The 13,130-nt window shown below is 39.9% G+C and overlaps 2 protein-coding genes across 2 annotated transcripts in view; one reads left to right on the top strand and one right to left on the bottom strand.

Moving 5' to 3' along the window:
- Nucleotides 1-13,130, bottom strand: part of LOC125765298 (BTB/POZ domain-containing protein 6-B) — a 356,684-nt gene that overhangs the window by 22,216 nt on the left and 321,338 nt on the right. The window lies entirely within an intron of this gene.
- The window catches only part of LOC125765322 (protein pellino), a 37,098-nt gene continuing 23,995 nt past the window's right edge, over nucleotides 28-13,130 (top strand). The window contains exon 1 of the mRNA XM_049430335.1: nucleotides 28-1,113. Coding sequence (XP_049286292.1) covers nucleotides 1,103-1,113 — 11 coding nt within the window. The 5' untranslated portion in view covers nucleotides 28-1,102. The remainder of the gene's footprint in view (nucleotides 1,114-13,130) is intronic.

Below are 13,130 nucleotides of genomic sequence, written 5' to 3'. Positions count from 1 at the left end.
TAACCCCAAAAGTATGCTGTGCTGAGTGTGTGTTGCTGCCGCCTGGTTCTATGTTGTGTTTGTTTTTGCATCACGTAGCCATTTGCGTACGACGTCACATATCCTGAAAAGAGCTCCGTAAGGCAAAAAGGAAAGCGAAAAGAAGGATATCCTCTTGCCTTCCAGTTGCACATCCCCAGAGCAATCCTTTTTTGAGCTTTGTGTGCCTCAATGTATGTGTGTGTGTGTGTTTATGTGCAAATTTATGAGCGAGTGTAGTTGTGTGTTGCATTGAAGGATCCGTCCTGTGAAGCGTTTCTTACCAGCAGCAATTAGATAAAAAAAACCTAACCGAGTTTTCGCATCCAAGCAGCAGAAGAAAACCCACCTTTTCCTGTGTGCATTTTCTGCCTACTTTGTTTTGGTTTTTGGTGCGTCCGCGTGAAAGGAAAATTGTGTGAGAGCAGCAGTTGGGCAGCTGTTGTGTGTTGGTCCAGTGTGCGCAGTATCAATGCTCGTCCAACTTGTGCTGGTGTGTGTTACCGTGCTCCACTGCTGCTGTCCTGTGTGAATGCGGTTATGCGGTTTGGTGCACTGTTTTTTTTCTTTCCTTTATCTTTCCATAAATGAAAACAAGTGAACGATGCAAAGTTAGAGTTTGGTGAGCAAAACATACAAAGTGATTGTGAATGTGTGTAGTGATACAATTTGTGCAGTAAATATTTCGTTTTGTCAAATTAATTCAATAAAATTTGTGAAGTGAAAAGCAACAACAAAAAAAGATCCTCGTTGTTGCATCTTTGCGCATCTCTTACGGTGAAGTGATAAGTTTCGTTCCCGGAATTCGATTTTCCATTCGGTTTGTGTTCATTTGTTTATTACTGTCAAACACACACACACGCACACGCGGGCATTTTAATCAACCCACTCGGCCCAGCCCCTCTCCATTCCGTCCCATAATTCGTTTGATTTTGTTTTTGGTCATTATTAAGTGCGATTCCGCGCGCGCCACCAATCCGGTGAGTGCGGAACGAACTGCATCCCGTACACAATAGGCTCGGTCGAGGAAGAAAGCATCGTCGTCGGCATTACGGAGACCAACGGAACAAACGTCGTCGCAAGCATGGTGAAACGGTAAGGTTTTGTTATTATTCTCTTCACGGACATTGCTGGAAACATGGTTTTAGACAAGTTTTTCCTCCGACACTGCATTCTATTATTTAGTTGAATAAGAAAAAACAAAAATTCATTCTTATTCTCTGTGTTAGTTTCTGCTTCCATTAATACCAAACATCACATTAAAAAGTGGTCCCAAAAAGCGAAGGAAAAAAACGGAAGAAATTCGATACACGGAATATATTCCTTTTCTTCCCCTGCATTGGTTAAACCTTGTCCCGCCTGGTACATTGCCTTCTGTGAAACCTTAATTTATTTTTATTCTTTACTTTTGTGTTCCACTTTCGAACCATCTATCGTTGGGTCCGCTGGCTACGATGGTCCGTCGCACGGAAAGGTGGATTGATTGTGAAAGTAGGAACACCAAAAAAGGAGGCATGGAACAAGAGCAGAAAACCCTCAGATACGGTTTTTTGTTGTTTGAAACCTTCAGTGTAATCGAAGCCTTCTTTCCTTTCCATCCTTCGTTTGAACACACACACACAACGGCGACAGACAAGGTCCTTTCGAGCGAGGCACAACACCGGAAAAGAGCCTTTTTTCTGGGATTGGAATTGGGAAAATACCTGCCCACGAGAGTGGGTTCGATCATGTGGAGAAGGTTCTAGTTTAGGATTATAGAAGCCGGTGCAAAAAAGCGAAGGTTTTTAGCAATAATATGGGTGACCTTTTCGAATGGAGCGAAACATATTTCACGTTTGGTCGCAAATTTTATTTAGTAATATTGGGTGGAGGAAAAAGAAATCCAACAAAGCAATGCAAATTACGTTCCTTAAATCCTTTTCCGTATGATTCACGGTGAAAGGAATAGGAAATTAATTAAATTTCCTTCATTTGACATATCAATTTGACAGTTAATGTTTATGCGTGACAGTTCCTTTCAGCCCTGTGAGGCTGACAATACAACTAAAAGCCGTTATCTTTAAAATATATAAAAAAACAAATAAATAAATTTATGTGTCATAAACAAAGCAAAATCGTTTCTTCATTTCAGCGTCTTTGTTTCCCCAAATTGTTTTTGTATTGTGCCACACATCCACACAGGGTTTATGCTTGTAGGGCTGTTATTGATTGTTAAATTAATTTGCTTTATAAGTATTGTTACAGCATCGAGCTGTGCAATTAAACGATTTGCGTATGTCATAATCGTCACAGCCGTTGTTTAGTTTTTAGCCCCGTTCCCGGCAGTAAAACATATTTCCATTTAATGACGCAGGTTGACAGACAAGTTCTAAGCAATGCAAGCGCCACCGGGAAGACGGGTTAACGATTGCATTGATTATTGATCGTGTCGTAGTGGAGATGATCGCGTGTGTGTGTGTGGTCAAGGTTGAAGCTGTTTTGCATGTGGATAATTTACCTTTTGTTCGTTAATTATATGTTACGCGTGTGTCCACCCCACCGAGGGGAAGAGGTTGGGTGACACGAAATGTTCGAAATGTTTTGTTAAATAGCATCATTAGAAGTAATTTAACTAAGGATATGAATATATGGTTCTTTCAAAAGATATATTTCACTCTCTCTCTCTCTCTTCTTGGCTTTTTTTTTTAACGACCTTACTGGTCACGCCGGCCATTTCTGGCTTACTAGACTTATTTTTACCACGTAGCCGGATAGTCAGTCCTTGCTACGGGGGGACGGTCCGGATGGGATTTGAACCCGGTTCGGCCGTGTGGACTGGCGCCGTTTATCACATGCTCCGCCGGGCCGCCCCCAAGATATATTTCAATGCAAAAGATATATTTGAAAAGTTAAAAAGTTTTTTTGGTGTAGGTCTTGAAGGTGTAGAATGGAATAATCACCATCATCGTTTTTTTTTAAAAGAAGAGCAGAAAATAAGACCAAATATTTTCTAAGGTCTATGGGCGGACCGGTGGTGTAAGTGATAAACGGCGTCGGTCCAGACGGCAGGACCGTGTATCAAATCCCATCCGGACCGTTCCTCTGCGTAGCAAGGACTGACTCTTCGGCTATGTGGCAAAAATAAGTCTCGTAAGCGAGAAATGGCCGGCATGACCTCAGAGGCCAAGAAGAAGAAGAACAAGATTTTCTATGGTGGAAATCCTCTTCTTCCCTTCACTTAAAATCGATATAACTGCATAATCAACTGCCTCAATCGATGAAAAAATTATTTATTATGCGATTTAGTAATGTAAACAAAGCAAAAATTCCCGTAAAATTCATATTTCAACATTCGTTGAATTCTCGCTTCCTTCTATTATGTTTAGAACCAACATTCTCACAGCTAATTGTTAACGATCGTAGCAAACAGCTGTGTTCGCCTTGAAATGGTGAAGCACTTTTTTGTTCCATTTCTGTCTACTTGACTGCATCACTAGCGTGCAGTGACATCTGTTTCGTTGCTGTTTTTTTTCCTTTCTTTCTTTAAACCCCTTTTCATTGTACCCTTTGCCCTGCCTGTGTCTTATGTAAAGCGTTACCATAAATACTTAATGCGGCAGATGATGTCAGTGGTGCGCCGTTTCGTCGCGCCAGGAAATACGAATGTGGCGCGATAATGATGCGTTCATTAGCGAAACATTGGATCTCGCGTTATTCTTGTACACCGGGAGCCAGCAAAAGGGCAGTAGCAACAGCAGAATAACCCTTCTTTTTCCTTTGCTTGTGTGCAGATGAAAAGTGCGGTCCTTGTGATTCTTCAAGTGAAACTGTTTAGTTCCGGGGGGTGTGTGAAAGTAATAAGCTGCGGCTTGTTTAAATGATCCAACTGTTGGCTATTCTGGTGTCGATCGATTTGTGGTGATTTGTGTTCACTCAGCAAAGATTCCAGAGAAGCGTCAGAAGCAATTTGTTAACAGAGAAGGATAATAGATTCGATTCTGTTGATGGCCCCCGTAGCTGATACGGCAACAGTTTCCGTTGGTATCTTCATGGTAACGACTATTTCACAAAATTGCTCTACTGAGAACGGAGGCTGTAAGGTTCTGCTCGATGAAGCATAATCAAATAGTTGGTGTGTGTGTTGGCATGTTGCTAGATGAGTTAATGTGTCGAGAGTCGATTAGATTCGTTTCCTGACTTCCTTGCTTCCTGCTGTCGAAAGATTTGTCGCCAAGATGAAACATTTTTGTCCAAAAGGCCTAAGGTTTTATAGTTTTCATGTATTTTGATAAGAAAAAACTTAATCAATAGTTTCGTTAAGGATGAACTCTTTTTGAACTGATGGCGGCTGATGTAAAAAGACACAAAATGTTGTAATTCGGTAAAGCATTTTGTACGAGTTTTTGATTAAAAAATGTGCTATAGTTTCGTATAGGCATTACTACAAACTATTTGTTCCAATTTCCATACACAAGGCCATGGCTTATTACTTTAAGTATAATTATTCCACAAGGTCATAATTAAGCGCATCGATCGTTAATGAATTATTTCCTCATTGAAAGATTTGGCATCGAAAACTGCATCAGGCCCCAGTGCTTCGACAGTACTCCGCACTTGCAGGTGTACACACGAACCAAGGACAGACGGAGATTGAACTGGTTACAACAGCAATTACAAATCAATTGATGGTCGTTTATTTAGCCAATCGGCAGAAGGGTCCACCAACCTTCTTCCCCAGTGGCATTGGTTCGGCTTTGCCTCCTTTCAATTGGTACTTCGGTTGCTTCTTTCACCCGTTTTCTTCGTTTGCATAATCTCACCAGAGATTTGCATGTCTTCTTGTCCGTCTCCCACTACGCATGAGGGGCGGGTAGGTTAATGGTTTCGATGATGTTTTAGCTTGGATTCAATTTAATGGAAAGCGAAGTATGCGAGGGAAATAGAAATGTGCGACGTGCAAGCAATCTCAAGCCCGAACGGACACATTCGACAGGGCGACAAATGGGGGGCGAGTTAGACAGTGAAGTAAACGAAACATGCACATGTCTCTTGTGGGCGTAATTTGTTTTGTGGAAGTTTAGAAAAGAATGGACCAAATGTTGCTGGTGAGCGTCTGCTATTGACCAGTGTTGTCCACTTTTTTTTTGGTTGAGTTTTGAAGGCGTCACAGATAAAATTGATACATTGACTCTACCTAATACATTGACTCCTTTCATGTTGTCACAATTGTTTTTACATCACATTTTGTTTTAAGACGTTAATTTTGTAGTATTGGATGAATCTGATTCAGATTCAGCCCTTTGAATTTAAATTTGCTGGCAGATAGTAATAAAATATTCATCAATCTGTCAGGATTCATTTAAATTTATGAAAATTGATTAATATTAGAGCCGGCTTATGATTTGAATGACTTTTCACTGAAGATTTACATGAAGGATTCTTTTTAAAAGCTTCACTATAATAACACTATAATTTTTGTGTATTATTCCTGACGATCGACTATTCCATATTGCTTACAATCATTGAAGACTTAAACAAGGATACAATTTACTTTGGTTGGAAGAAATTTTCTTCTCCTTAACTTATTCGGACGAGCGTTAAAAATGTTAAATAGAAATTAATTTGTTTATCATAAATGTTTGCATTTAAATAAATAGATTTTTACTAACAGATTGAATGGGTATAACTAGCATCTCTTTGAAGAATAGACCTTTTTTTGTTGTACTCAAGATTAGTATTTATTCCATGACTCAAACTTTCAGACCTTCTTGCTACACTTTAGAATTTTTTAAATTATTTTTATTAGCTAAATATCTATTTTGTGAAGGTTAATTTCATAATTAATTTCAGTTGGAAACTAACGAAATTTTAGGATTACTTCCTATTGATCGTTTTATCGATCTTGGTAGAGAAGCATTAGCTATTATTCTATTGCCCTAGGAAGGATACGTGATTATGGAGGCCTTATAATTGTGTCCATTTATCACCTCACCCAGACAATGGGTGTACAAACATTCGGAGGAAATAAATGGCAAACCGTAGCTGTAATTAATAACGAAAGCAATATCTGTACACCGTTCCTACAATGGGGCGTCTATTGTGCAATAAAGGCGCGTCGACCGATATCAATTTGAAGCTGTAACAATGCACAAGATGGATTTTTATTCATGTGCCCCGAATGGTAAGGTTTTCCTCTGTGTTGAAAAAGGTGAAATATGTTCATCCAATGTTCAGATATGCGTGGGGTAAGGCACATAGGATGTTGATTATAACATAAACTTCCTTCGTGATGAATCAATCGAATCGAAAGAAAGATTCCGGGTATAAGTCCCCAAGAAAACCCTTCGATGGAAAGCTAATGGATCCATTTGGTCGGTTAGCTCCTCATCAATAAATGAAACGCATAGAAACGCGTATCCTTGAAGCTAACAAAGCAAATAGAATCGATAAGATAGAATTTCTATTGAATTGGTTGCAGAATGTTTATGGCTCTTTATAGCTCACAGACCTCGTTTGTTGGGACCTCTCTAGATAAAGACCGCTGTTTGGGTGTGCAAGAACACTTATCACTATTGAATCTCAGAGTTTCCAACTGTGTAAAACCTCGGATAGCTCGAACTGAAACATTCCAGGGCGTACTCTGCTAAAGCTTATCTGCACCGGTAATGCGGCAGTGGTCAAGGCATATATGAGCTTTCATCATGTATTTATGACATGCCCATTATTTTGCATCCGCCCCGGAATCGTATCGATTGGTTGTGAATGTTTTTTTTTAGAATTGAGCAGCATGCCATCACGAATATATTGCCAAGAAAAACCTTGGAAATTGAGTGCCCGTGGAAGCATTCAGATCGGAGGTAGAATGCTTCCTTATGGCATTCGAGCAAACCACCGTTCGAGCGTATGACTCAAGCGTGGTTTATGCGTTGCATACACTTACAGTGGTTTCTCAAGGACATCAGATGATGCCTGGATGTAGGCTAATAAGACGATGTACTTGTGGCGACTTGTTCGTTCGTTAAATTTATACTACTGTGAGAGATTCAGCATATTTACTGAAGGAATTTTAAATACCTATGTGTTCGTTGATATTATACACATATTTTTTCATATTTTCCGATGGGAGTTTACAGATTGGTAGCAAACGATTTAATGCAGAGGGTGAAAATGATTTACTCCACATGACGAACTCATGCGCCTGTCACGGAAGATGACGTATATGATGGGGCTTCGGTACGGTTGAGGATGACTCAGGTCGAATGGTCAGGTTAAAAAATCAAGTTGTAAAAGTTGAATAAAAGAAAGAGGAACTAAACACGCAATCCAGGTCAGAGTGAGGTAAAAATGCATCACGCCTAGTGTTGGGTGCATGAGTTTGTTGCGATATACCTTTTGTTTGAATTTCTGAAACAGGTGCAGACATTTTCTGCCCAGTCATACATGGATTGCAGCCCGATTGCATCATTGCAGGATTAAAGCTCATATTATAACGGTGCGGAACCGTTGAATGAAGATGGTTTAAATTGAAGAAAATGGATTCCAAAAGAAAAAAAATCAATAACTCTTATTAATAAGTTATTCACCAAAGAATAGCTTGTTGAATATTTTTGGAGACAAGAAAATACCTTGGTGAAATTATTTCTTCGATATATTTCTTGTTTTATAAGTCATTAATTACACTATTAAATCTTGGAATGTGCTAAGATAACTTCGGAAACTATATAAAAGTATTTCATCATCGTTATTTGTATCATCAATGACATCATAACCATCTTCCATCGATATAACGAAGCACGCTTCAACATAGGTAAGGCACTAGGGTAACACTTGCGAGTCGTTCCTTTGTTCGTCGGTGTGTTAAATTTTACTGCCTCAATTATAAAGAAGCAATTAATTTATCGACGTTTGAAACATTGAACTTCGTTCGCCAATAACCGTTTGCTTGGAGGAAAATGATGATGATGATGATGATGGTATCTAAAGTTAATTTTAATTATTGCCAAGAATTCGTCCCAAAGAACTCTACCGAACCGAAAGTAACCCAAACTAGTTGATTAATTTAATGTTCATACAGACATAAAAAAAGGTTTGCTCAAAGACCTTATTTGCGTTAGAAATATTGAATTTTTTTAATAAGTTTTTATATACTTGATAATCATTGGGAGTGTTGTCAGTTTTTTGGTGGATCATGGGCAAAGAACAATCAATATATTCGACTAATTATCGGTGGTTTTTTACAGGCAACACCTGCTCATTGCATCAACCGGGAGACATTATTCAGCTGCCTGCAACCAGCAGCCATTTGTTCCAACTCCCCATGACAATGAGTGCGCAAGTGCTGGTGTCAGCTGTTGTGTCTTTTGCGGATTTCATTTCCCATGGCCAGCGAACAAAAAATGCCGGATAGCAAAGAAGCCAAGTGTGAACGGCATTTTTCTCATTTTTGCACAAGCAGATGACAACTTTTTGTTGCTACGTTTTCAACGTTCATTTTTACATCAGTACGGTGTGTGGCTACCGGTGCTGCTGGAGACCGGGTGGTACCGTACCGATTCGGTTTTTTTGTTTTTATTTTAGGAGGCCGTTCAAATGCTTAATTTGTAATGGCTGCTGGTTAGTGGTTACTACCTCCTTCATCCCGGCCGGAAAGATCGTGGGGTGAAAAGGAAAAAAAAACAAACCGCAAGAAATATCCAGCTGCTGGTGGTTCTACTGCAACTCCCGTTTCGGTGTATGTGGGCTGGCCTTTTACCTACCTTTCGATGTGTTCGGTGTGTTCTCTGAAGCGTAGCATAAATAAGTCATCTGGCACGGGGGGGCTGGCTGGCTGCATTTCATTTATTCTTAGTGAGTGCGATGGTTATGCGAACTTTGCGCTAAGCAGGAACACGTCAAAGAATAACTTCTAATGCCCTTGTTACATTTTGTTAGGTATTGAAAGTTTAATAAAAGTAAAAATTTTGCTTCCATTGCAAAAGCTTGGCAGCCCTTTTATCGTGGAGCATAAGTAGCAACCTTGCTGATGGATGGCAGCTATGTAAGCTGACGACCGGGCGCAGCTGCCAGTCTGTTGCCAACGACTGGCTGTGTGTCTGTGTTTTTGTTGCTGTGGTCAGTGAAAATTGAGGCCAAACCGTGTGTATATGTGTGGTGCTGCTGATGCTTCACTTTTGTCAAGTTCAATCGATGGTCTGGTCAACCGTTCTGCTGAGGTCTAGCTGTCCCCGGGTTAGAGCCGTCATTGGAGCGCTCAAACAATCATTATCGATCGATAGTTTCGTGGTGAGGTTATATAGACCGTCAGAGGTCCAGCAAATGACAGACTTTTGATGGTTGAATTTAGCTGCTTGGTTTCTATTGATCCGTTGGTGAGAGCTGTAGATATGATTAAATATTTGTAGCATCAAAAACAACAGATTGAAACCCAAAGCAATCAGAATGAACGTTACTTGGTAAATAGACTTTAAAAATGGACTATATTTATTAAAATCGACTATTGGAAACTATGGGATTGTCTTGAATTTTTCAGAGAATTAGTCTCTACTAATTTATTTGCCTGCCAGATCAGAACATTCTTAGGAATTTTAGAAAAACTTTTCTTGGAAACTAAATATTCTAACCCAGGAAGTAGACGAAACCAGCACGGTTCCAGGTTTTCTGCACAAAATCGATTGACACCTTGGTCTTTTTAGCGACATCTTGAATTGACATGTTAGGATAGTTCTGAAACTCTACTTTTCTGGCCACGCAACTGTACTTTTGCTTCTACTCCTTTCTATTCTTTGGTAACTCAGATGCTCCGAACTTTCCTGAACTTTCTTATTACACGAGAAACAGTTGCATCCATCAGTGGAATTTTTTCCTTACGAATTACAGAACTTTTAACGAATACACTTTGCAATAGAACAGTTGTTAGATAATTTACTTTTGCTAATTGTTAACCTAATATAAATGTTAGTAGTATTTTAAATTGCTCATTTATTGATAGGTTACTAAACATATTTTCAATCATTACCACTGCTATCTTCTTACCTTTATAAACTTTTTCCATGAATTCCTAACGTTGGCGATATTCGCTTGTGTTCCTCAATATGACTTCGAGTTACAGTTCTAAACAGTGTGATTATTTACTCATCTGTCTGGTATTTCAGTTGTTGTAATTCATTTTATTTCCTACCCTTTGCTTCCTGTATTCTGTTGTTTCTTCTTCTCTCCTTCTCACTTCAACTAAGCTGTTAGCTCAGACCATTCATCTGGCTTTGGTTTACGATGGATTTATGTCGACGATTCTGCCCTCCCCGCGCGCAGAGGTTCAGTTGGCGTTGGTTTTGAACTCAACGGTCTAACAGTTTTGCTCGTGCGGTCGTTAAACCCTTTCCGAGGGCAAATTCTCTCCCGTCATGTTTGGTGAACGAGAGAAATGGAGAGATTGTGCCCATTCAACGAAGGGCATAACGATGAAGGAGAGAGAACGTTTTTTGTTGTCCGGTTCCATCAGAACTCGCCTGTATATTGGTTGATATGGTTTTGAACCATCGGAGCGTGCGTATGGATATGGCCATTACGCACATCACCAACGCTGGTAGAAGAATTGAAGGGAAATATGGAAGATATGGTCGAAAGTTACGTGTAACGATGAACAGAATACGGGATTTAAGGGTCTACATTTCTGGGAAAGAAGAAATTATTCTTGAATTCTGTTCAATAAGCTTGATCTGGAATCCTATGCACTTTCTAGATATTGTTTACCTGCCTCAGCCACTTTCTAATCTTATTTCAAGAAATTCTGTAGTTACGCCAACAGCTTCAAAAAATATTAAAACTTAATCCCAGATCTTCAAATCTGTTTGAGAAGAAATTTCCAGTAAAAATAATCCTTCTAACGCATGATCGTTCTAGTTCTATTGAGTGCTAGTTTAGACTTATCCACTATTTAGACTATTGCGATGTACACGGCATTTCAGGCTATTATCCAAGGTTTTATCCAAAAATGCTCGGTGGTGGTATAAAGTCACGAACCAACAGCAAGTAATCAGGTCATCGATGTATCGAGGTATCAAACAGCGTCTGTTCTGTGGCAGCAAGCAAAAACTCGCATCATTGTATTTAGGCCACTGGGGGTTAGTTTTTATCTTCATTTCGGAAATCGTGCCAGAATCACGCACATTCCCGTGGGGAGTCATTTGCGAAAAAAAGGAGAATGTTGAATAATTAGCTCCAATTTTCGGTGTGTTATTTCAAACGGAATCGAGTAACACTAACCGATAACTGAATACAACCTCCTCATGCGTACGGTACATGCATCTGCTTTGAGCTAGTTTTATAGTTCAGCGAAGAATACATGCAAAGAGAAGATGATTTTTGAATCATGGAAAAAAGTGTCGACAATTCGTTGCGCTTTTGAGGTGATTGTTGATGCGTAGAATTCTAAACAGCTGATATTCTTGCAAAGGTAAGACCCTCCACTCGGGACGGACGTGATATGGCTAAGTGATTGTAATTAGACATAAGTGGGCGATGTGCTTGAATATGTTTGGAAATCGTTTAATGGAAACCCAAGTGGGTTTGTTTCTTAGCGTCTAATATAGCGTTCTAAGGGGGTTTTGAAGTCACGTACACAAACCTGGGATTGTCATCTTTTTTTTCGTCTTCTTTTACCCGTACACACGTACGGCTATCGATCATCGCGATGGCAATTCAATGTGGCTAAGATTCTGTGCTATTCTTTTTCTCCTAAACTGGCCCTACCCGTACTATTGCGCAGTTTAGCGTCTCGCACGTTTTGTCTGTCTGGCACAGTCACATAATAGCGTAAACAAAGAAACACCAAAGGACGGGCAACTATACGCGCATTGTATTATTAATAGGCAACGGCAAAGGGATAAATGGAAATGGCGTTAGAATGCTGCACAATAAGTGTCGCCTTCGGTTCCTTTCTTTCGCAAAAATTTTGCACTTGCCGAAGGTTATTGTGCGCGTGGCATCACTCACGTTTTGTTGATCGAGTTGATGTGTCTGGTTGGTGGAGCCTCGCTTGCCTCTTAACAGAATTATCAAGCCCGTTTGCGTAACCACTTCCACTTGCGGGTTGCTTATCAGTATCGCGACCATATTAAGTACACCCCAGTAAGCGTGTCTGATGTAACGAAATGTCTTCGGTTTTAGTGTGGGGTTTTTCTGTAAGACACGGTCGGACACGGAAATGAAACCACATTGAGCTTTTGTAGTCGCGAGCTGGTAAACTATCTTATTTCCTGATTCTCGAGCGGGTTTGTATGCTTAACACTCCACCGACGGGGAAAGACGGTTACAACTGGAGTCGCTTTAATTGAAGAGCAGCGTTTTACCCATTCGAGGTTTTGTCACTGCTTTGGAGTGATAATTCGTCGCATACATTTATTCTTCCGTCTCGTGTTGTTGGACTAACAGAGCATGGCACACTCCCTTGGACAATGCAACGAATGTGGCTATGCAGCTCAAAGTTTTCTGTAAAAGAACCAAGAATCTGGACAACGTGGTGGACTGCAGCATTGCAGTTCTTATCTCCACTGCGAACCATTCCTTTGTGGATGTAGCTAATCATTAATTGGTGTTAAGTGTCTGTCCTAACAAAAAGTAATTGAGTTTCAAGGATTGAAGGGATTAAAATGTTGTTTTCTTCTTCTAAAACAATGATTAGCTTTTCTTATCAGTCTTGCAACTTGTGGTAAAACGTTTTTAATTAATTGTTGTGGGGTTTTTAATCATTACTGTACCTCTTCGAGTCTGATAATACAAACGGATTGATTACTGTTTATACTTTGCGTGAGATCCTTGAGGTTTGTATTCACTCCTAAGATGCTTCTTACTCTAAGATGCTTCCAAGCAATACGCGATGGGGTTTGTTTTGAATTTGGTCTTCCTATTGACAAGATTCTCGACAAGATTCCCAACAATGTATGTGTTTCGATTCCCTTGCACATGTACTTCCTACAGCTTTCGTAGCAAGTAGCAAGCTGTTTCAGAATCTTACGTCCCACGACATCATCACCCCGCGCGGATACATCATTTCAATGCATTTCTAATCCATTCTCCACGGTGTATTTCTACTGATAGCGTTTGCGACGTTTCGATTACAAGATTGGCCGCTGATA

This window comes from Anopheles funestus, chromosome 2RL, assembly GCF_943734845.2.
Source record: "Anopheles funestus chromosome 2RL, idAnoFuneDA-416_04, whole genome shotgun sequence".
NCBI classification, from domain to species: domain Eukaryota; kingdom Metazoa; phylum Arthropoda; class Insecta; order Diptera; family Culicidae; genus Anopheles; species Anopheles funestus.
The sequence above is the reverse complement of the archived record's forward strand: the minus strand, read 5'-3'. Positions and strand labels throughout refer to the sequence as shown.